This window comes from Monodon monoceros, unplaced genomic scaffold (genome assembly GCF_005190385.1).
Source record: "Monodon monoceros isolate NGI ecotype Baffin Bay Population unplaced genomic scaffold, NGI_Narwhal_1 Super_Scaffold_4, whole genome shotgun sequence".
Lineage (NCBI taxonomy): Eukaryota > Metazoa > Chordata > Mammalia > Artiodactyla > Monodontidae > Monodon > Monodon monoceros.
Window position 1 is genome coordinate 24,945,561 of NW_021703781.1, and position 22,359 is coordinate 24,967,919.

Sequence of the window (22,359 nt, forward strand, 5' to 3'; positions counted from 1 at the left end):
CCAGAATCTGAGCCCAACCCTCGGAGCCCCAAGAAGGTAACCTGCTGAAACTCAAGCCGCAGGCCCAGGGTGTGGCTCTGTCCCAGGTTCAGGGCACTCTACCCCAGCCAGCAAGGGCAGGCTGCCCACAGTCATAGACCCGGATGTTGATTTAGAGACTGGCTTCTGGAGCCACTATTTTGGATCCTGCTGACCATGCATAAGCAAGAGATAGCAACAAGGGCTGAGTTGTCAGGCTGAGTGGGGGGACCCAAGGGAATTGGGGGTGTGCAGACTACTGACGGGACTAGCTTTGTCTGCTCTGGAAAATTATAGGCCCCACCAACCTGAGGATGAACTGAGAAGTTTTCCATCCTGCCTGGTTGGGCACAGCAGCACCAGCCCTCCTGCCAAACTCCAGCTAGGACATGTGTTTACCCTTTGGAAAAGGCCCAGAGAGCACCTTAGGTAGCCAATAGCCAGCTGGGATTAGGACCAAGCACTGCAGGCAGCAGAGCAGGGGATCTGCTGGGCAGTACCTGCCCTTTGAGGCCAGAGCCCGGAGATCCTGGATCCAGGAGGCAACATCCAGCCTCATTTTAGCTTCTCTGAGCATCAGTTTGTTCATTTTAGCTTCTCTGAGCATCAGTTTGTTCATCTGTAAAATGGGGATATTAATCCCTATGGCCCAGAGAGGGCTGTCTACATTTGTGCAGTTTATAAATTGAAGGAGGAGTAAATGGGGCCTAAAACCCAGCCTGTGCTCAGCTCACTGAGTTGGGCACCATAACTTGGAACTACGTTTACTTGGGAGGAAGGGACACCTTTTTCTTGACCAAACTGTTTGCCCAGGAGTGCTCCTGCCTAAAAGGCTGGTTTGGTCAGAGGGTGCCCCTTTTTGGATTTGCACAAAGGAAAAGCACTTGCCCTCTGGAAATAGAGCAGATGGTGGAGAAGGGCAAAGGGCCCTTAAGTTCCCAGGAGAAGGCAGGGCTGTTCCCAGAGAACCTTGGCAGGGGAGCAAAGAGGGAAGTCAAAGGTGGCCCAAGGGGACAAGATGAGCTGGGAAGAGGGTGTCAGGGTGACCAAATGGTGAGATGCTGTGTGCACGTGGAGCTGGGGGGAGAGGAGGTGCCCTCTGGAGGCTGGCCCAGTCCCAGGGGCAAGTCCACTCCCCCTGGTGGCCCCTGTAGAGAGGGCCCAGTAACACGGAACTCTACCTCATGGCAGGGTCATAGCCAGAGAGTGTGGGAGTCATGGGGACCTTGAGCCCAGGGAAAGCCTGGTGAGAGACAGCCAGCTGGAAGAGAATGACAAGGCACCAAGCAATTATAGTTCAGTGTGACAGGTGATCCCACAAGGGGTGGATGGACATTTTGGTAGCATAAGGAAAAACACTTCACTCAGGTTTGCTGGGTCCAGGGGCGTCCCCAGAAGTGACGTCTAAACTGAGACCTCAAAGAGACCCCAACAAAAATGAGTGAGGATGTGCATTCAGGTGCTGCAACCTGAAGCATGTGCAAAGCACCAAGAGGTAAGCGGGTGGTACATTCTGGAAACTGCAAGTGTATTTAGCATTTCTTAATTACATGGCATGTATGGGAACAGAATTAGAAGAGAGATGTCTGGAGACATGAGACGGTCTCAGAAAATGAAGAATCTTTATGCTTTGTCAAGGTGTTTGTCCTTCAGGGGTTTTAAGTGTCGGGGTGATGTGATGCGATTTTCCTTTTAGTAAGCTGTCTGGGGCCCGCATGGAAATTGGAGGGGGCAAGGCTAGAAGCGGAGAGACCATCAGGGGCCTGAGCAAGAATCCAGGTGAGAGGTAAGGTGGCTTGAACTTGGGTAGTCAGCAAAGATGAAGCTAAGTGAGCAGGTCTGAGCCCTGTTTAGGAGGTAGAGTTGGTAGGCCAATTGGAAGAGTGGCAGAAGTCCACCACTGACTTGGATGACAAGGCCTATCAGAGCCCTTCACTAAAGTGGGAACTAGGAAAAGGAGTGGGTCTGGGTGGGAGGTGATGAAAAGTTCAGTTTGAAGCTCAGGTTCAATATTCAAATGAAGGTGGCCAGTAGGATACAGAGGTTCTGAACTCAGAAGAGAGAATTGGGCCGCCGTAGGGGTCTGAGAGTCATCAGCCTAGAGATGTGAACTGAGGCTGTGGGGACAAGAGGACCCCCAGGAGAGCGAGAACACCGAAGGAGAGAAGAGGCAGAGGCCAGCGTCCTCAGACACCTTGATGTTTAAGGGTCAGCCGGAGGAGGCCAGGGCTGCATGGAAACAGCCAGAGAGGGAGGAGGAATGCCAGCCCATCTAATCCTCATAAATACCTCACGTACAGGTGAGGAACCTATGGGCTTTTTACATTGTTTTATTTTATTAGGGTACAAACAGTAAGAAACTCACAGCCAAATGTTGCCCCATCATATAACCGTCCCTCACCAGGAATTCTGGCATGTCTCCTCCCAAACCCCTGTGCTATTGTTTAATGCTTCTATTAGGTTTCTGTGACTTTAGTCAGTCCTTTTTGGAAGAAGAACGAAAATGAAAAAACTGACCGGATTCAGGAGATGCTGTTTGTGCACAGCGAGTTTTGATAGTCGGTGTTTGATACAGGGTGGGCATGGAAAGGATGGTGATGCATTGAACTTTGGTCTTTACTCAGACAGTTGACTCAGACCCCACCTCTAGGCTGCCATCATGGGCTGGCAAGCCTTCTGGAGCCTCGTGACCACTGCCCCACAAACCACCAGAAGGTCTCCTGTCTTTATTATGATGAACCTTTTATTATAGAGACAGACTGAACTCTTTTCTGCATAAAGAATCTTTGGATTGGGTCAGGGAGATCCACCTGCTAAAGGTCACCACCCAGCTCTCCCTGCCTCTGCCTCAGCTAAGCCCCCACTTGCTATTTACATCTCAAGGTCACTGGAAGCAAGGTCCCCAGGGCCAGGCTGGTTGGGTGGGCCATGCTGGCTGGAGGGTCAGGGTTCCTGGTTGCCCACCAGGTCACAGCCGCCCCGTCTCCTGCCCCAGTCGGTTGTCCAGAACCTGGAGCTGCCGGAGGAAGCCTGAGTTGGGGCAGATATCCCGGTGCGCCTGCACTGTCTGGATGGCCTCCACCAGCGTCATGTTCTCGCAGATCATGAGGAAGGCCAGGACAACCGTGGCAGAGCGGCTCACCCCCATGGCACAGTGTACCAGCACGCGGCCTGCGGGGAGACCCAACCTAGCATCAGCTACCTGTTCTCACACCGCCTGCCCCTTAGGGAATCAGGGATGCTTCTGCCCACCTATCACAGCATCCTGGAATACTGACACTGTCCTCATTGTCATATGGGGCAACTGAGGCCCAGAGAGGAAAGGGACTCGCTCAAGGTCACAAAGCAAGTTAGTGGCAGGGTGAAGGTTAGCAGCGGGACTCCCTTCTCCTGGTGCAAGGTGCCTCCTCTGGCATCCCTTGCCACTCTAGCATGGTGGGGGGTCAGTACTCCTGGAGTCCCCTGGGTTTGCAGGGGGTGTCCACCTCCCTCCCTTTCCCCCCAGTTCTGCCCTCTCCCCAGCCCCTGCAGCTCTACACTGAGGCCTCATCTTGGCAAACGCTCTTGAGCAGTTTTCTCTAGGTCCTGTACCTTTTGCCCAACACCTGGCCTCTTACCAAGCGATATGGTTACCCTAACGACCACACTGGACCTTAGTTATATCTATGATTGTTGGTTTCCAGGGTGTCCCTGAAGGGGATGCTCACTAAATGGTAGTAGTGAGCCCCATGAGGTGGGAGGGTTGCTGAAGGACCCCACCATCCATGCTCCTGGAAAAGTAGATAGCCCCAGATCCTGCCTGCACCCCACCTCCACCCCAGTGCCTTCCCCAGCAGCTGACCTTGGGGAATGATGAGGGCACTTTGGATGTATCGAGCAACGGGCAGAAAGTAGACACTGAGGTCGAAGAAGGGGTTGTCATCAGCCTCAATGCCATAGTACTCCAAGGGCATTCCACGGTAGAAGTTGGCACCTGTGTCCACCTGAAACTTTCCTGCGGCAACATTCACGATGTGGGTGATGCCCAGCTGGGTCAGCTTGTTCTTGTCCCGGGCTGCGTACCTGGTGGGGAGGGGCACGGGGGGAGTTGGGAGGTGGGGTAGAGCTCACTGGGTCAGCTCTGGCTGGCCTGGAACTTGCCCCCTTGCCTCCTCTGCCATCCTCCTCCAAGGGTAGACTGGAACCAGTGAACTGGCTCGGGTGAAGGGGCTCCTCTAGTAGGAGTTCAAGACTCCCTTTCACTCAGCCCAACTTTTCTGGAAGGCAGGTCGGCCACATGGCATCAGAAGCCTCGAAAATGTACACTTACTTTGCCCCAGCAGGTCTCCTAGGAACTTAAAGAATCCCAAATGTGCTCACAGACAAATGTAAACTGGATCTAATGTTTAAGATAGAGAAAAAGTGGGGAAAAAAAATCACTAAATAGCCTATAAAAGAAGATTGACTATGGTATAGCTAAATGAAATACTACACAACCACTAAAATGTGGTAGATAGATGCTGGTGAACCAAGAAAGGTGTTGGTGCTATATTGAGAAAAACAGAGGATAACAAAACAGAACATTGTTTTAAAGTGTTTTAAAAGTATGTTGTGCAATTCCATTTAAAAAGTTTTCTATATAAAGCAGATTACAAGATGGGATTATAAAGCGATACCATTTTTGTATGCATTTTTAAAAAGTCAACAAGGATTTTATTACTGGTTATCTGTGTGTGTAGGGGGGATACATATTTGCCCTATTGTTAATAGGATATTGATCTATATTTTCTAAATATTAAGGAAAACATAAAATCCACATATACTCATCCATATGTTCTAAATTTTAAGAAAACTTTTGGGGAAAATGACTCACATTCCACTCTATATATACATCCTAGAGAAACGTGTGTGTTCCCAGGGCACATGTACTAGCTTCTAGAATCACCGTTTATAATAGCCCCAAAGTGGAAACAACTCAAATAGAATAAATAAACTATGGTGTATTCATACAAACGAATAATATATAGCAACCAAAAATGAATGAACTATAGCTACACGTAATGTCGGCGAATCTCCCAATTTTGAGCAAATGACGCCAGGCACAAAATACACAATATGATTCTATTCCTATCACTTTAAAACATAGGCAAAACTAACACAAATGGCGAAACTAAAAAGAAAAGCAAGGAAATTATTGTTTCAATACTCAGTGATTATCTACAGGGAAAAGGGGTATGATGAGAAGGGTTCCACAGGGGCTTCTGAGGCACAACTAATGTCCTATTTCTTGACCTGGGGGGTGAAACTGTTCGTCTATGCTCTGTGTACTTTTCTTAGGTGTGTTCTATTTCCACAAAGTAATAATAGTGTAAAAGGAAATAAACATGTGGAAAGAGATGGTTGGAGGCAAAGAGGGTGCCAACTCTGCCCCTTGGCTCTGGAAGAGGCTCCCCTTCTGTTCTCCCCAACACCCACTGTGGATCGTACTTACGCATCTCCCAGGAAGAGGTTGGGCCAGACTTCGTTGATATGGCTCAGCACGGCAGCCCGAGGGACCCACAGCAAGCGCTGCAGTGAGGCCAGCGTGGGTGGCTGATAGGGGGGCACCTGGACTGCCCCGTGGATCTTGGGCCTCCGGAGGTCCTGTTTCTGCAGCGAGTCCATCCTGGAACAGAGTGGAAACTGTGGTGGCGAGGGGCAGGCTCCCTGCAGGTGGGTCCAGCTGACAGGGAGGCCCAGGCATGGTGCAGTGCCCAGGTGCCACTAGGATGCTTCAGAAGGGCCTCAGTTATTTCACATGAGGTTATTAACCAGCTCAGCTGGGGCTGAGGCCTTTCCCCAGGGAACAAGGGAATCAACCCCTCGTCACTGCTGTGGAGCTGGGAAGCCCTCTCTCCTGCCCTCTCTAGAGGCCCCTGATGTTGGAAGCTTTTTTCAAGGGGCTCTTGGAGTTCCCTGTTTGTAACAACTAGTCAGTGCAGACCCCACCCCTTAAGTCTCTGGTTACTTGGGACTTCATAGGGGTGGGGACTCCAGATGGCTGTGGCCATCAGAGGGCACCTAGGAAGACCCCTGCCAACTGGGCAGCTCATCTCAAGCCCCCTTCTTCGCTACTTCCAGGGCTGGTCCTCAGACTCCCATCCCTGTAACAGGTGCTTGAAGGTCAGAGCCCATCTCTGGAGGGAGGGGCCTGGGCTATGAACTGACATTTGTTAGCACTTCCGTACTGAATGAGCTAATGCCTCTTAGGGGCCTGGTGCCTCACGCATGGTAGGTCCGTATCATAAATAGGAGGAAGCTGAAGCAGGAACATGAAGGTCACAGAGAATAATTTTTAAGTAATGTTCAGTCTTACGGCTGTTAAGGAGCAAGGCCGGGGTTTCAGTCCAGTTCTGTTCTCCTTCAGTTCCATCCCCAAGCCTTCGAGTTACCACCTTCAGGGACTCCAGAGAATCATCGCTAACTCATCTGTCTCTACAGGGGAGCCTAGTGTAACTGTTCCATATCTGCCTATAGGCCCTGGGATTTCATTCCTTACCCGCATGACTCAGGCCAGTGCTGCAGGTCAGGCCTCACCCAGGTGGGGTGGCTTGTGTCAGGAGTCAGCTGGCTGAGGGGGTCCGAGACCCTGCAGAGCTGGGATGTCAGTGGCACCAGAACCTGGGTCTGGTGCTGGGCTTGGAAGGAGTGTCTCTCTTGGCTAACTGTCCCTGGTCCCCTCAACCAGTAACTAGGGAAGGTACAAACTGGGAAGAACTTCTTTGCTCTTTGGTAGGCAGTGCCAGGGCCAGGAAGAGAAATGGGAACCTGGAAGGCCACCGGTTTGGCCAAGCTCACCCAGTGAGCAGTGGGAGGGCAGGGCGGAAGCGAAGGCCCGGTTTTCCCTTTCATCCCCCACTGTGACCTCTCAGGGCAGGCTGAACTGCCTGCCACCTACCTAGGGCATGGTCTGGGCCTGGGAGTCGGGGTGTGGGTGCAGGGACAGGACTCAGCACGTGAGCGGAATGGGGCCGGGGCAGGTTCCGCCCGGAACACAAACGCTATGAAGCAGCTAGAATTCCAGGTCCTCCCCTTGGAGCCCATGGGGGTGGGGCCTGAGAGCAGACCTAGGCCACTGCTGACTGAAGTGCAGACCTTCCAAACGCCCGGACCCCTCTCTGCTTGGTGTCTCTTTGCGATTAAAGGCTCTTGGCCCTGGGACTCCCCATGGAGATGGGAGGCTATGTGAACTGGTGGGAAGAGAACTTTAGAGGGAGCGGGGAGAGCCTGGCCACAGCTAATTCCGAGGTCAAGAGCAAGTCTTTGCTCCTGTCTGGGCCGCGGTTTCTCTTTCTCAACTTAAAGATGCTGGCCTTGCCTGACTTTAAGTAATCTCTGGAGGGTCTGACCTGAGAAAGAGAGAGGAGAGCCTGGGTTTGCAAAAACTACAGGGTACAGCACAGTGTATTGTGTTGGAGTGGGGAGAGTCCAACAGCGACACTGGGCTGGAGCTACCAGCTGGGCCTGCAGGAGCCCCAGGTCGGTTGCGTTGGGGCTTTGGGAAGTCTGGCAGGCGCCGCTGCAGGCCTCTGAGCTTGGTGTGGGGTAAGGCTGCCACCCAGTGGCCAATTGGTGCCTTGCAGCCCAGCGGTGCCTGGGCGCGGATAGCCAGGCTCCGGCTGAGACAGAACTTGTCCCTGCTCCTCCTGGAGGCTCCTGGGAGGAGAAGGAGCCAGTAGAGGGGTCAGGGATGAGGGCTGACCCCTCTACTGGCTCAGCCTCTTCTACTGGCTCACGCCTCAGCCTCTTCGGGGCTTAGGCCCAGGTCTGGAGAAGGGGGCTTTTTCCTCGGACTTAGGAGTACCCCTTGCTAGGCCTCACGTTGGACCTCATACCTGATGCTCATGGATGTACCCCCTACCTGTCTGCTCCATCCCAGAAGGGTCCAGCCCACCTTTTCAGCCAAGGTCAGGCCTAGCCCCCACCCAGCGACTCATCCTTCAAGCTCCAGGCACACCCAAAGAAGGGGAGTTGGTGGCTGTAGCAGCCCCCTGGTTTCTGCCATCCCCAGACCTAGATGCCGAGTGCCCCACCTGACACCTCCTTCCGCATCTCCTCAGCCACGGCAGGGTGAAGCCTGGGCCCAACATCCAGCAGGGACAGGGCCGGCCTGGCTCTTCTCTCCCTTTCCTCTGGTACTCCTCCTGCGACCTTCCTGTGTCTCCCCCCTGAGCTGAGCAGCTGCCTCTGTGGGCAACGGTTTTCCTGAGTCGCTGCTGTTTACAAGTTCAGACATCTGTGTTCTGCCTTTGTTGGTGCCTCTCTGTGTCGCGCTCCCCGGTTGCCTCTGTCTCCCTGCCTCTCACAGGAGCTTGTGCTCCTCCAGCAGCCTCCCAACACACCACCCAGCACGCCGGTAGCCTCAGGCCAAGGCCCAGGCCTCCGCAGGGCAGGGGGCCTCTGTCTGCCATCCACCTCCTCCCTGAAGCTCCAGATGTGCTCCCCTGGTCTTCCCTCCTGTTCACTCTCCCTGCTTTCTCCTCCTCCCCTCAAGGTAGACCACAGGGACTGTGGCCACAGGACAGCTGGGGCTGGACATCTCAGGGCAGGACAAGTGAGGAGTCTGGTGAAGGAAGCCTTGGGGAGGGTGGCCGGCGGGTGGCCTGTGGTGAGCTGCCTGGGTCTCTGCACTCTGTGTGCAGGCCTTGGAGGAGGGCAGACCTGAGCCAAGTTCTCAAGTCTGGAGCTTGTTTCTGTGTAGTCTTCTCTGAGCTAGTTTTCTCAGTGGGGCTGCTGTGAGAATTCCATGAGATAAGAAATGTTCAAGGCACCTCCCACGGGGTCTTCCTCCTGGTAGATGCCCCATAAATGGTGCATCTTACTATTATTATCATCACCATTATTACTCTTTCCCTTTCAAGACTCAGCCATATCCCATGGGCTAATGAGGCTTGGTCGCTAACTCTTTGTATTTCTTGAGTTTTCTTTCTCTGTCCAGCAATAATTATTGTATTCACCACTAACTAAGGACGTACTATGTATCCGAGCTAAATGCTTACATTTTTTTCACTGAATCCGCACGTCACCCTTATGAGGCAGATGGTATCATCATCCCCTACGCCGTAGGTCACACGGCCAATAGGCGTGGGAGCCAGGATTCAAGCCCAGGTCATTCTGACTACTATGCTTTGTCTGTGCCTCTATCTCTGACCCAGTCCCTCCCCAGATCTAACCCACCCCCCCACCACACACACACACACACACACACACACACACACACACACACACAGGCACAGGTGTCCTGGCCCTCATTACCCAGCATGCTCTGCAGCCCCCCTGAAATAGGGGCACTCACCCACCTGTGGGGGTATCTGGCCCAGGCTGAGGTCTTCTCTGACGGGCACTTTTTGCTCCCGGCTTCCAGCCGCCTGTCTCTGCACGCTTGATGCTGTTTCTATTTTTTGATCGGAGTTTAATTATAAAGCATGATGTGCTGCTCCCCTCCTCTGGCCTCCCCCTGCTACTCCCAACTCACCCACTGGTCCCCTGGCATGGTCAGTGCCAAGCCCAGCCAGGCACCTGGCCCTGCTGGGAGTAGAGGCAGTCTGGCAGGGGTCTGCCTGTGGTATGTGTGGATGTTGATGTTGCTTGTGAGGCAGGAAGAAGGAAGACTGAATAAGCCATTTTGAAAGGTCGGTTGGCCTTCAAGGGTGATGTGGAGCGTGGGCAGAAAGTTAAAGCTACAAGGATCTTCCATGGAGGGGGACAGGGAAGAGAACAGCCAGATCACACCCACACTGGCCGCACTGCCAACATCACAAGCCAGGTCCAGGGGCCCTTGGTTGGGAGCCGAGGATTACAGGACTGGCCCAGGATAAAGATCCAGAAGACTTAGGCTGAGGGAAGTGGGGGCAGACAGAGATATAAGTGGAGTTCAGAGCAGGTCTTTGGAGCAGGCCCGGCCTTCAGTCAGAAGCTGTGTGTCTGCAAACCGCTCTGCCCTCTGCCAAGCTCCTCCCTCCCCCAGAAGACATTCCTGCACAGGCCTCACTGCTCCTCGAGGCCAGTGAGATGGTCTTTAAAGTCCCTTCCAAGGCTAACGGCTCAGTGAGGGACCTTGGATTTGGGCCTATTAAGAACACTCCCTGCTCTCCAGAGACCCTCTTCATATACCCATACTTTAATACCCTTCCCCACTCATACTCCCAGATGACTGACACACACACAGACGTATGCATACCCGTAGCCACGCCTCCACGGGGTCTCTGAAGCCCGAGCTCCAGGGAGCTAGGGCTCAGCCCCTACTGGGGCTCCCTGAGCCCTGGGGAGAGCTGATGGAGATGGCCGTGGCCAGGGGCCATCATAAACGCTTAGAATCCCCCCTCCCGTGTCCCCCCACTCCTGAGGGAGACAGGGAAGAGAACAGCCAGATCACACGCCCGAGGGGCCTCAACCAGGAGCCCCTTCCCACCTGTGAGAACTGGAGACAGTGGCTGAGAGGGGGTGCAGGCAGCAGGAGGAAGTGCATGGAGTTGCAGGCTCTAGGGCGGACCCCACACTGGTCTCTTACCATCTTCTGCGTACCCACCTGGGCCAGAGCCTCCAGCAGCACCAGCAGGGCCAGTGCCAGGGTGGCAAAGTGGCAGAGCCCTGTGGCAGGGAGTAAGGACCAGTTCTGGGGGAGAGATGAGCTCCATGTTACAGGCAGGTAAACCATGGTTCAGATTGGCTGGGACTCATCAGGGCAGGGACAAGAGCTGTCAGATAAGCCTGCTTCTGCCTTGAGCCTCTGTGTAAGGTCAAGTGGGTACGGGTGCCGAGAGAGATGAGGCAAGTTCGGGGCCCAGGGCTCATGGAGGGAGATGACCTCCCCAAAGCCCCCTCATCTCGCAGAGTCCCCAGCCCCAGGGCTGCTGTGTACAGTCACACAGGTTGCTCACTGCACAACTCCCGGGGCTCCAGCTGTTGGACGCACCCCCAGTCACGGTGCAATGCTGTAGACCAAATGATTCTCCCAAAGCTAGCTGCCCGAAGGGAGAGATGCTGAGGGCTGAGGTCAGAGTATTTTAGGGCCCCAGGCCACGGAAGTGGGATGATTGGGCATGATCAGAGATTTGCTGTTCTCCCAGGTTCCCAAACCTTGTTTAGAGGAAAGAGAGCAGGATGGGAACATGCCATTCCTGTCCGCCTCTTGGCTCCCACACCTGCAGAACTCCCCACGACAGTTTCCCGCCCAGCTTCACCCCAGGCCTAATCCCAACGCCAGCTACAACCCTCATTTTCTTCCTTTACACTCAGCCCCAAACTCTAAACCTCGCCCTCCATCCTGCCCTAATCCCCGACCCCAAGATGCTCATCGTCCTGACAGCATGTGGGAAGGGGTCGATATTGCTCAAACGCTCCCCTTGGTTGGGCTGGCTGTGCATTCAGAGACAAAACCACCTCTTATGTGTGGGGGCAGGGGGAGATTCAGTCCATGCCTCAGGGAAGGTCTTGGCAGGAGGAGGAAGCTGCTGCTCTTCAAACTCCCAGGAGAGCCTAGGCCAGTGCCCCACTCCCACCTGGCAGTGGTGGGGCACAGCCAAAGTCAGGGTTGAGGAGAGATGAAGGAAGGAGCAGTATGGGTAGCAGGAGCTGGAGGCTGGATAGGGGGAATGGAGAGCAGCTCTGGAGGCTTAACCTTCCATCAGATGGCCCTCGGTGGGGATGTTGAGTGTGAGGAAGATGGGCTGTTGGGGACAGTCCCAGCCTGGGCATGATGGGAGAAGAAGGGCAGTAGGAATTCTGCAGCTCCTTCACAATCTGGCACCCTCACAGCCACTGACCCCAGAAAGAGGCACCCCTGCCTCTCCGTTGAGCTGGAGGAAAACACAGAGCTGACGCCAAAGAAATTGCGGCAGCACCTTGGCAACCATTTGTGGGCTGGGAGCCTGAGAAGCATTGTTGCTGCTAGGGGAGCGCAACTCCTTCTACTGGGCAGCTGGGGACGCTGGGGCCTCCGGCGGAAGGGAGGTGCCTTGGGAAGAGGAGGTATTGGGGATCTGTTCCCCTTAGGCAGCTTAAAGACGGGGCGCTATTCCTCCAAATGCACTGAACATGGAACAGGAGGAAGGCAGAAGGTAAATGGACAGACTTCAGGGAAACCTTTATGTCCTAAAGGGTCCCCAGGACCAGAGAGGGAGGGAGGTTAGGGAGGGGCCTTCTGTAGGTCTCTGAGATCACATTGGGTGGGGTGAAGGTAGACAGTGGGATGCTGGGTCCAAGGCAGAGAACTGAACGGTGTGGCGACAGAAGAACTTTATATCAAGCAGGGCTTGTGTGAGGAGGTCATGGCGGGCGGCAGGAGCACCTGTTCTCCTTCCCCGTGGTGGGAATGGATGCTCAGGGCTGACAGAATTAACTAAGCTTGGAGCAATAGCTGCAGGACACTTTTTCCCTAGAGCTGGGTTCCAGACCTGAGGAGAGGGTGTGCAGAGGCGTGGGAAGGGCCAGACAGCCCTCAGGTGCAGGACTGGCTGTGCTGCTGCCTCGGTGGGGTTCAGGTGAGCCCCACAGGCTTTCAGCCAAGGAGGCAGGACAGATCAGCATTAGGACCAGGTTGGAAGGCCTCACCTCTTCCATTTTATGCTTTCCACCCCTTTCCTTCCTAGCCTTTCCATCTTCTCTGGGTCTGAAGAATCTGGGTGGGCTGGAGAAGAGGGTCCTAGGAGAGGGGTGCCTCAGCCAGGCCCAGGTGAGACCTTGGATTGGTGAGGGGAGCCCAGAAGCTTGGGGAACGGGCCAGGCCCCCTTCAACCCTCTCTTCCAGCCACACACAGCCTTGATCTCCAACCTCTGAACTGGTCCCATCCATGTCCCCTGCCAGCCCTCACCCAACCCCTTACTTCCAATCGTACCCTTGCCCTCTGCCCAGCCCTCACCTGACCTCTCACTGCTAACTGTACCCAGCCCCGGCCCCTCACGCCCTGCCCGACCCTCACCTGGCCCCTCAGCTCCGGCCTGCACCCTGCAGCTGCTGGTCCAGCCGGCAGAGCTGGTGGAGGAAGCCTCGGTTGGGGAAGACCCATCGGTGCTGCCTCACGGCGATCACTGCCTGACGCAGGGACAGCTGCTGGCGCAGCATGAGGTAGGCGAGGACCAGCGTGGCAGAGCGGCTCACCCCTACCACGCAGTGCACCAGGACCCTGGCTGAGAAAGACATCCTGCTGAAAGACCCTTTCCCACCCACCAGCCCGCCCAGGGGCTGAGGTGCGGACCCAAGTTCCTTTCCCTCCTCTGCCCTGGGTATATTCTGTGACCCTGAGTAAATCATTCAGCATGTATGGGCCTCCATTTCCTGCTCTGTCAAATGGGCACACCAGCACCTATTATGCCTACCCTTGGGATGGGGTTCACACTCCCCAACGTGGCTCACAGGACCCTCTGTGAGCTGGCCCCTGCTGACCCTGCAGCCTCACCTCAGGCTGTCCCCCCACCCCCCACCCCTCAGCTCTAGGAACACTGGGTAACTTTCAGTTCCTTGAAGCTGTCATGGTCCCTGGCCTCCAGCCTTACCACATGCTATTTCAACTACCTGTAAAAGGTCTCCCCTTCTCTTGGTCTGATTAACATCTACTAATTTGTCAGGTTTTGGCTGAGACATGGCTTCCTGACCACTCATGGTATCACTTGAATCACAGAGCAGCTCATCCTTTTTGCATGTGGCCCGGTGAATACAGTTGTAGAGGGAAGTCCCCCCCACCCCACTTCCCTTTGCTCTTCACATTTGCCCACTCATCTGAGTAGCGCTTGTAATACTTCACAGTTTGACTGTCTTTCCACCGGGAGCCCTGCCTTGCCTAAGTGTGGATTCCCAGTACCTAGCTCCGTGGCTGGCACAGAGAAGATAATAGTTGGTGAATGAATGGTGAAGGAAAATGAATGTCAGAGTGCCTTGGATTGAACAGTGCTATGAGCCATAGTCTTGTCTTTCCCACGACACAGAGAAACTGAAGTCCAGAGAAGACACTGGCTCACCCGGGGTCAGGTGGCAAGGGGCATGGCTCTCACCCAGGATGAACATGAAGCAGCTTCCCCAGGCTCCTTTGTTGTACCCCTGGTATTAGAAGATTTTTTCCATTCGAAAGTACTTTGGGGCAGAAGCCAGACATCTAGGTACCAGATAGCAATGTCCCAAGGCTGAGTGATACAGAAAGAACTGTTTTGTTGTTTGGGAGACCTGGCTTCTAGCCCCAGGGCTGCTCCTAGCTCGTGGCATGACCTGTATTCTAGACCTCAGTTTCCCTATCTGTGAAGCAATGCTGTTGGATAAAGTGCTGGAACACTGAGCAGAGAGTTTTAAAAACCTGATGGCCCTTTAAAAACTAGGGGTGTGAGGACACTGATGTTTAAGGGGAAACTGGACATCCCCCCATGACTGAGCAGGATGCGATATGGGTTCAAACCCCAAGTCTTACCCCCGGGTGTGCTGAGGGCACGGTGGATGAAGTCAGCTGCAGAGGAGAAGTAGGCACTGATGTCGAACTCAGGGAGGTCGTGGGCTGGCACCCCCAGGTAGCTCACAGTGCTGCCGTAGAAGTCAGGGCTGCCCTGACAGTGGAGGCCCCCATGGGCAGCATTCAGCACGTGGGTGATGCCCAGCTTCCATAGCTCAAAGCGGTTATTTGCCGTGGCCCTGGGGAGGGGAGGAAGGGGAGCAATGAGGTCCAGGAAGGCTTTGTCTGGACCCCCGCTTCAGAGCGATGAATCCATTAGGGTCCAAAAGGAGCCAGAAGGAACCCATGGGGTCTGCGGCTCACAGCCCCACCATAGGAGCTTTCTGGTAGGGGAGCTGGTGGTCAAGGGATTTAGCTTTAGCCTCTCTTTGCTCCCTGAGGCAATCCACCCTTGCCTTGGCCAGGACAGGAAGGAAAAGGATTGCTTCGGCCCTGGGACCCAGCTGCACCTCCCTTCTTGCCCCATGCCCTACCATGCATATCTGGCCTCTCCTGGCCACTACCTCATACCTGCTTCTAATCTGCAAATATTTAAAGGTGACACCTCCCCTGATTCACCTTCAGTCAGCCTTCCTCACCCACTCTGTGTCCAGAGGAGGGAGGCTGGAACCGGAAAGGCAAGCTCTCTGTCCACCTCATCTCATACCGCAAATCACCATTCCCCAGTCCTTCCCCCGCCCCAGACCCTCCAGTTGTTCTGGATGTGCCAGAAGACTCTGGGAACCTCTGGGAGCTCCCTTCTTTCAGGTAGGCAAAGTCTCTGCTCCCCCTGGTGGCTGCACCTGCTCACTGCACTGTCCCCAGTACAGAGGGGTCCTGGAGAAAGTCCCTAGCCTGGGAAGCTCAGAGAAGAACTATTGCCCTTATACCCACCCCACCCCCATCTCTGGTGAAGATCCCAGGAACTGTCTCTCCTTGTCTCCACCCCCTTATCCCTTCAGTCAGCTACCACTCACGCATCTCCTATGTAAAGGTTGGGCCAAACTTCGTCCACGCGGCTGGAAGAAAACTTCCCTGCCCTCAGGAGCTCCTCTAGTTCCAGGACAGTGGGGCAAGGCGTGACTTCGGCATCTCCCCTCAGCTGTGGGAGCGAGGCCTCCGCCATGGGCCGGCCCACCTGCCCCTCTGTCTCTGCGGTCACAACTCTGCCTCTCCAGTGTCATTCCTTTCCTAGAGATTGGCAGGGACAGGTGAGACAGCAGCAAGTGACTCAGCAAGTCACAGGGGCCTCTAGAGAGAACAGGACATTTTCCTCCCCAGGCCACCCCCTAACCCCAAATTCCATGACAACATGGAATCAGACATACCTCTGCAAGTCACCTCTCAGCCTCAGTTTCTTCACCTCTGATGTAAGAATTGTGAGGATTAAATGAAACAAAGGATATTCTGCATCTAACACATAATAGATGTTTAATAGATTTAGACTCCTGTGTAAGGCTATTTGGTTCTGAGGACTGAGTTAAAGTAGAGATCTGGGGTGCAGAGGAGGTGATTGCCTCCAAGGATTCGTGATAGGAAAAGTTCTTCAGGCCTGGGTCACAAACTAAGTGGGAGCTGTATGGCTATTGGATGAGCTTCTGGATTATGGGGCTCAGGGGAGGGTTCCTGAGTTATAGAGTCGGAGAAAAGTGGCGAGGAGGCATGGAGGACCTCATCTAAAGGGTGCCCACAGGGTTTATGGGGGAAGGTTTGAACAGTGGTTCTGTTATGAAAATGGCTGATTTCACAAAAGAGAAGGCTAAAATGGGCTGCATATGTCAAAGGGGGGGAGAAGGGAGATGAAAGTTCCCCTAGACTTTCTGAAGAACCAAAGGGCTATCATCAGAAATATTTTGGGGAGGGGGAGGGAGAGTCCTCTGCCTATAAGGGCTTTTGTCTTCACAACAGAAACAGAGAAAAGTCTGTATCTGTCCTTCTGCCAGAGCTAGTTATGGGATGAAGAAGTGATATGTCTTGCCGGCTCTCAGATGACTTCATGAAGGCTTGATCCGGGGCATGAGCTGCAGTGGGGAGGCTCCCAGCTGCCTCTGGCTTTGAGTCTGCCTCGAGGGTAAAGGCCACACCAGGGCATTCCATGGTAGCAGTTTGCACTCATGTCCACTCCAGAGCCTGTCCCCACCCCCATCAGAGCCACTGAAGTCTGCCTTGCACCGCCTGGGAAACCAAGGCCAAGAAGGGGCTGGAGCCCAGGTCGCAGGTGGTTTTGGACTTGGTTTACACCAATGCTAGGCCTGGGCTGGGGGCTTCCCTCAGGGTGGGGCAGTATAGTAAGGTGAAAAGAGCATAGGTTCTGAAGTCAGGCAGATTTGAGTAGGAATACTGGCTTTGGCACATATTAACTGCCCAACCTCAGGCAAGTTTCTTGGCCCTTCTGTGTTGTAATACTCTGTAGAGGTGGCACAAGGATTAAGTGAGATATTTATATGGCATTTGGCATAGGGACTCTCAGAGAATAAAGGGGCAATAAGTGGTAAGAATGATTGGAGGTTGGCTATTGGAGAGGAGCTGGCTCCCTCCGAAGGAATTAGGATAACCTCCTCTGGCCCCCAAACACTATTTGCTACTCCCATAGGCCCCGCCCCATCTCTGCTAGCCCCTCATCTTACACTTCGGCTTTGGGCCTGACGCATGCGCTCTCGGGTTTCCTTGCTGCGGTTTCTAGCTTCCATTCTCCCCTCGCGCCCATCTTGAGCCCCGCGTCCCTTCCGGTTTTGGCCCCGCCCCCGCCCTAGGGCTCCGCCTCCCGCCGGTAGGGCCCCGCCTCCCGAAGCAGTTCCGGTTCGGATTCGAGCGGCTGCCGGCGCGGGTGAGACGAGGGCCGGCCGGGGCAATGCCTGCGCGCAGCCGCCACCGCCCCAGGGTCCACTTCGGCTCTCCTACCCGGGCTCCACCGCCGCTTCTTGAGGCGTCTCACTCCGGCGAGGCTCGGAGGACGCCGGGTTCCGACAGCTGCTCAGACGCCGACTCGGAGGTGGGTCTGGGGAGCCCGACTCGGACCGCTGAGGTGAGGAGGAGCTGAGGCGGGGAAGAGAGGCTTTGGGAGGCGCCTGCAGCCAAGGGTGAGTGGAGAGTCGGGGATGGAGCCGGAGGCTGCCACGGACAGGGGTTCGGAGGGGCCCCGGGAGACCGTTGAGGGAGCGTGGAGAGTCCCCTTTAGCATGGAATCTGAGGGAAATGGAGGTTGTTGAGCCGAGGGCCTGAGGGGCGTGACGATGGCCCGAGGCAGAGGGGTAAGGAGAGGTCGAGGGGAGAGCGAGAGGGAGTGGGAGGCTGAGGGAGATGTGGCCTCGAAGAGGCAGGGGCTTGAAGGTTTTGGAAAACCGGGTAGTGAGGCAAAAAGACCGAAGGGGTACCGCGGGAATATGGGACCGGGGGAAGAGATGCTCTGAGATTTGGCACTGGGGGCACGGAATCAGAGGAGCCGGACCAAGGTCGATGTTACCACCTGGCCAGAGAGAGGGAACCGGGGTGGGACTGACAAGATCGCTGACCAGAGTGGGTGGTGGTAATTAGGGGAAGGATTTAGGCTTGAAGAGGAAAGGGCTATCGGGTGGCAAGTCGTCTGGCTTTAAAGGCCAGAAAAAGAGAAATGGGGTCAAGAAAGAAAAGGAGCCCTTGGAGGCTCTAATTTAGGGCTTTGGCATTTTCACAGGTGTCTTTCAAAGCATGGACGATCACTAGGGTAATATATTTGGGTCATGGGGCTTTCTCATTTGTGGACAGTGAATACTTTTAAGAATCTGGGGTGGGAGGGTTGATGTTAAACACTGATTTGCCCAAAGGACTAGGGGAAGTAGTGAAAAGGAAGTGATGTTTGGAAAAGATAGTGAAAGGAGTGATTCTGTAAATAAAGATAATCATTTGGCTTTCTTCTAACAGTAATAATGTGTTTCTTTATTTTTCTTTGTATTTTTCTTACATTTAAGTTTATCTTAAGTACCAGACAAGTTTAGACAATCTTTTTTCACAAAAAAAGATTTAATACATTACCTTTAAATTAAAAAAACTAAACTGGAAACAAGAATTTGGACACTTAGATTTTACAGATACTCAGTATCAACTGATTTCACTTTGGTAGCTTGAGTTGACACGTATTGGCCACAGGGTAAAGACGTGATCGTCTGGGTTAAAAAGGTGCATAAAACTGTATGTGAAATCACCACAGTCCAGGAGGCTACCAGATGTTCCTCTCACCTGTAACTCCAGAATTGGAGTTGTGTCTTGAAAATTGGAAGGAGGGTACCTTGACGGATTTGCAGGACCAACGCTTTGCAGATATTGTATGAATAATACTTTTAGTAGAGTTATCTAGAAGACTAAGAATAGAGGATGCTTGTAGTTGTCAGTTAACAGAACTGGGATAGGTGGGTACACAGATGCCTTTTATAGAAGACATCGTACCAAAACCATAATTATGCCAGAAAAATAATGATTGCAGTATTTATACTCTCTTTAGTTGAAATAGATTAATTTTCTTTTGTAATTGTTAAATTATAACATGTCTTTGTGAAATGTTGACTTTAGCCACGTCTCATATGTTGTTTTACTTTTACAACCTTTTATCCTATTATAGGTTTGCAAAGTTGTTGGCATTTCATAACAAACTTTTAATCAAGTATTTCTAGTCTAAATGGGTATCCAACGGTTAAATCTTCATGAGATGATAATTTACTGATTGCAGTAAGCTGTTAATTTATGTGTATTGACTATATGTCATATCTTCAAATGCTCAGTAGACTAATAATTATTTCTTCAAAGGAGAGATGAATTCTTAACTTTGCTTTTAGCTGATGTTAAAAGATTAACTCCTTTTTCTTTAAATTAATACAAACATCCTTTAGTTGAAGAAGTATATATAGTATTACTATTGTTTATTTATGTTTGTTTACCCTCACTAGATTGAGATTCTCTAGAGACCTCTAAGTATGTCTTCATACTTAGCTCTAAATAAAAGTCTTGGCATGTAAAAATTTGCTGAACTGAACCGAAATATAAGAACTCTCTATTAAGGTTACATCTTAATGTTACTGCAAAATTAAAGAAACTGTTACATGAATTTGTACAGTTAATACATTAGCGTCCCTAATAGTTTGTCTTTGTTTTGCCTTGACAGTTTTCACAGCCACTTAGTTGTAAATAAAATCAGTTTTATGGTAGAGCAGTTTCTCTAAGGCAAGAAAATCTATATTACTCCTTTAGAAGCCATTATGACTGCTGTGGCAGAAGATGCAGATATATTTAGATAATCACTTTTGATTTCAGTAGCATCATCGCCATTCTGCAAAGACTCTTTACTTTGCACAACTACTTGTAAACATTTTTATTTTGTTAATCACTAAGATCTTCAATGCTTTTTCAGAACTTTGCCGTAGCTGACTTAGAGACATTTTCATGACTTTTCTGAGAAATGAAATTTGAACATTGTTTTTGGGAAAATGTTGAATCACAGATGTTCTAATGAATATCATCATTATTATTTTGTCTTATAAGAATAACCATATTAACTAGTTATTGTTTCAAAATTCTTACCTCCAGGTCTGATGTAATACTATGGTATTAATAGTAGGATGTACCTAGTACAGCCATTAATCGTAACAGTGATTCTTACTTTAGGTCTTATGATTCTCCTGGCTTTGAGAAATCAGGAGGTTAACTAGAAATTAGAGGAGCATGGGACAGGCATCCTTTGAGAACAATTCAGTGTTTACGTGCTGCCTTTGTCACTGGTAATTTGCCATTTGAATATGTGGATATGGATTTGTGACAGACCTGTACCCCCTCCTCCCGTACACATAGCACCATCATAAGTGGATCTTAACCTAGCTGAGTCTAGACTTCAGGCTTCCATATTTGAAATGTTTTGTTACTTCACTAAATGCTGGGCCCTACTAGTAATAAAATCACCTCACTGCAGAATGTAACATAATATGAGTCTATCTTGGCTTTTGTTTAGGATGGTAGAAACTAGGAAAACGTGGTCATAATAGTTTCAGCACGGTGTTTCACTGTTAAACAGTTTTATGACGTGTACCTTAGAAGAATGTTGTGGAGGCAGAGACCTATGTTTGTATTTGTCTTGAATATTTATTGTGGGCTTAGTGTAGCTTTTGAATTGTGGCTGAGGACAAGAGATTTATTTATCTATTTATTTATTTATTTATTTTATGCTCTGAGATTTGGCAGTGGGGGCGAGGAATTTTTATTTATTTTATTTTTGGCTGCACTGGGTCTTCGTTGCTGCACGCAGGCTTTTTCTAGTTGTGGTGAGCGGGGACGGGGACTACTCTTCGTTGCGGTGTGAGGGCTCCTCATTGCAGTGGCTGCACTGTTGTGGAGCACGGGCTCTAGGTGCACGGGCTTCAGTAGTTGTGGCACACGGGCTTAGTTGCTCCGCGGCATATGGGATCTTCCCGGACCAGGGCTCTAACCCGTGTCCCCTGCATTGGCAGGCAGATTCTTAACCATTGCACCACCAGGGAAGCCCTATATCTATTATCTTGACCCTTTTTTCTGTTCTCTTAAAGTTCTTGACAGGTAAGAAATTCTAGTAGGAGGTGAGAACCATGAATTCTGCTAATTTAGGGTCTTCCTAAAGTTCCTAAGTTAAGCTGTGTCACTGAGTTATTGGAAATGCCTGCAAATTGGCTTTAGTGTGGAACTTTGAGACTAAATTAAATCTATGTCAGTTTCATCAATACAACATTGGTATGAAAGTCAGAGATTGCCAGACCATACATTAAATTTTGGGGCCAAATCCAGTATATTTGCACAATATTGTAATGGAGTTTGAAGTCTGGAGCAAGTTTCTCATTTTCTATTATGTTGATTTGATTTGGGGGTGTAGCATATTTAAGAATGAAGATTTTTACCAGTCAATCTGTCAGACCACAACTACTAGCCTGCCCAAATATTATTTTAATGATTAGAATAAAAATTTGAATTTTATACACTTGGCTTCTTTACTGGTGTGCTCTGACATTTTGCCAGGTTAAGGATTTTTCATCAAACTTACCACTAAATTTTGACCATTGTGTAAAAACTTTTACTACAACTGAGGATATAACCTGCACAGTGTTGTCTGATTCTTATTCATTGAACTGATTCTTATTCATTGAACTGAGACAGTTCTGAATGTGGTAGAGAATTAGGTACAACCAGATAGTGGAAGTCTTAGTTTAAAGGCAAGTTGGAGTCAGAAAAGGTTTGTGTTCTTTGGTATACATGACAACCTTTTTTAATAACGGTATATAATAGTGCATGGTCTGTGCAGCAAAAAAAATGTCCCAAGGCTAAAGTGCAGCCAATAGAATGATAATGTAACTGAAAAAACAATTTAATTTATTTCAAATGTGCTACCCCAAATTCTGCTGCTCAGTGGGATATAGTAAAACGGTAGAAGATCACTGCTAGAGTTTCAAAACTGGTAGGAAGTGGTTCTGGGTCTTTGAAACTTTTGTAATTATAGCAGATTCAGATACTTAGAAACAGTGCTTACTAAGAAAAAGTAAACTACCTTTTGATAACTATAAAGGGAAAATAATAGTTTTTTGTTTGCTCAATGAAAAGATTTTTAATTTAGGATTAAAAAATTTTAATGGGATTTTTTTAAAGCTGCATAGGGACTTCCCTGGTGGCACAGTGGTTAAGAATCCACCTGCCAATGCAGGGGACATGGGTTTGAGCCCTGGTCTGGGAAGATCCTACATGCCACGGAGCAACTAAGCCCATGTGCCGCAACTACTGAGCCTGTGCTCTAGAGCCCATGAGCCACAACTACTGAGCCCGAGCGCCACAGCTACTGAATCCTGCGTACCTAGAGCCCATGTTCCGCAACAAGAGAAGCCACCACAATGAGACGCCCGCACTCCACAACGAAGAGTAGCCCCCG

General features: G+C 51.3%; 3 protein-coding genes across 7 annotated transcripts in view; 1 reads left to right on the forward strand and 2 right to left on the reverse strand.

The window, feature by feature from the left end:
• Positions 1–2,739: 2,739 nt before the first annotated feature.
• On the reverse strand, positions 2,740–17,162 carry DUSP13 (dual specificity phosphatase 13). Of its 4 annotated transcripts, XM_029201244.1 has the most exons (8): positions 15,779–17,162; positions 14,433–14,650; positions 12,957–13,164; positions 10,448–10,651; positions 9,336–9,430; positions 5,489–5,662; positions 3,860–4,080; positions 2,740–3,189 (listed from the first exon to the last, which is right to left on the reverse strand). In XM_029201244.1, exons 3-8 carry the CDS (start codon positions 13,041–13,043, stop codon positions 2,987–2,989), a joined length of 984 nt encoding a protein of 327 aa, XP_029057077.1. In that variant the 5' UTR covers positions 13,044–13,164; positions 14,433–14,650; positions 15,779–17,162; the 3' UTR covers positions 2,740–2,986. The 4 variants fall into 4 exon arrangements, with proteins under 4 accessions (XP_029057077.1, XP_029057078.1, XP_029057079.1 ...); XM_029201245.1 differs by lacking the exons at positions 12,957–13,164; positions 14,433–14,650; positions 15,779–17,162 and having other exon boundaries at positions 9,512–10,643; XM_029201246.1 differs by lacking the exons at positions 9,336–9,430; positions 10,448–10,651; positions 12,957–13,164; positions 14,433–14,650; positions 15,779–17,162 and adding an exon at positions 8,070–9,179.
• On the reverse strand, positions 14,314–15,576 carry LOC114883283 (dual specificity protein phosphatase 13-like). Its single transcript, XM_029200916.1, has 3 exons — positions 15,428–15,576; positions 14,433–14,650; positions 14,314–14,339 (listed from the first exon to the last, which is right to left on the reverse strand). The coding sequence occupies exons 1-3, from the start codon at positions 15,574–15,576 to the stop codon at positions 14,314–14,316; spliced, it is 393 nt and encodes a 130-aa protein (XP_029056749.1).
• A 139-nt stretch (positions 17,163–17,301) lies between the features above and the next one.
• SAMD8 (sterile alpha motif domain containing 8) overlaps positions 17,302–22,359 on the forward strand; it is a 42,408-nt gene continuing 37,350 nt past the window's right edge. Inside the window, exon 1 of one of the 2 annotated variants that reach the window (XM_029201112.1) lies at positions 17,302–17,475. In XM_029201112.1, coding sequence (XP_029056945.1) covers positions 17,302–17,475 — 174 coding nt within the window. The remainder of the gene's footprint in view (positions 17,476–22,359) is intronic. The other variant, XM_029201114.1, reaches the window with a different exon arrangement.

What these genes read in the sequence shown, in the direction of transcription:
- LOC114883283 (XM_029200916.1), bottom strand. Translation starts at nt 15,576, where the DNA reads ATGGCGGAGGCCTCGCTCCCACAGCTGAGGGGAGATGCCGAAGTCACG. An exon ending in AACCTTTACATAGGAGATGC is followed by an intron (nt 14,651 to 15,427) that starts GTGAGTGGTAGC and finishes TCCCCTCCCCAG; the next exon opens with GGCCACGGCAAATAACCGCT. An exon ending in TGCCCTCAGCACACCCGGGG is followed by an intron (nt 14,340 to 14,432) that starts GTAAGACTTGGG and finishes TCACACCCCTAG; the next exon opens with TTTTTAAAGGGCCATCAGGT.
- DUSP13 (XM_029201244.1), bottom strand. Translation starts at nt 13,043, where the DNA reads ATGGGTCTTCCCCAACCGAGGCTTCCTCCACCAGCTCTGCCGGCTGGA. An exon ending in ACTGTCTCCAGTTCTCACAG is followed by an intron (nt 9,431 to 10,447) that starts GTGGGAAGGGGC and finishes ATCAAAAAATAG; the next exon opens with AAACAGCATCAAGCGTGCAG. An exon ending in TGCCCTCATCATTCCCCAAG is followed by an intron (nt 3,190 to 3,859) that starts GTCAGCTGCTGG and finishes GTCTCCCCGCAG; the next exon opens with GCCGCGTGCTGGTACACTGT.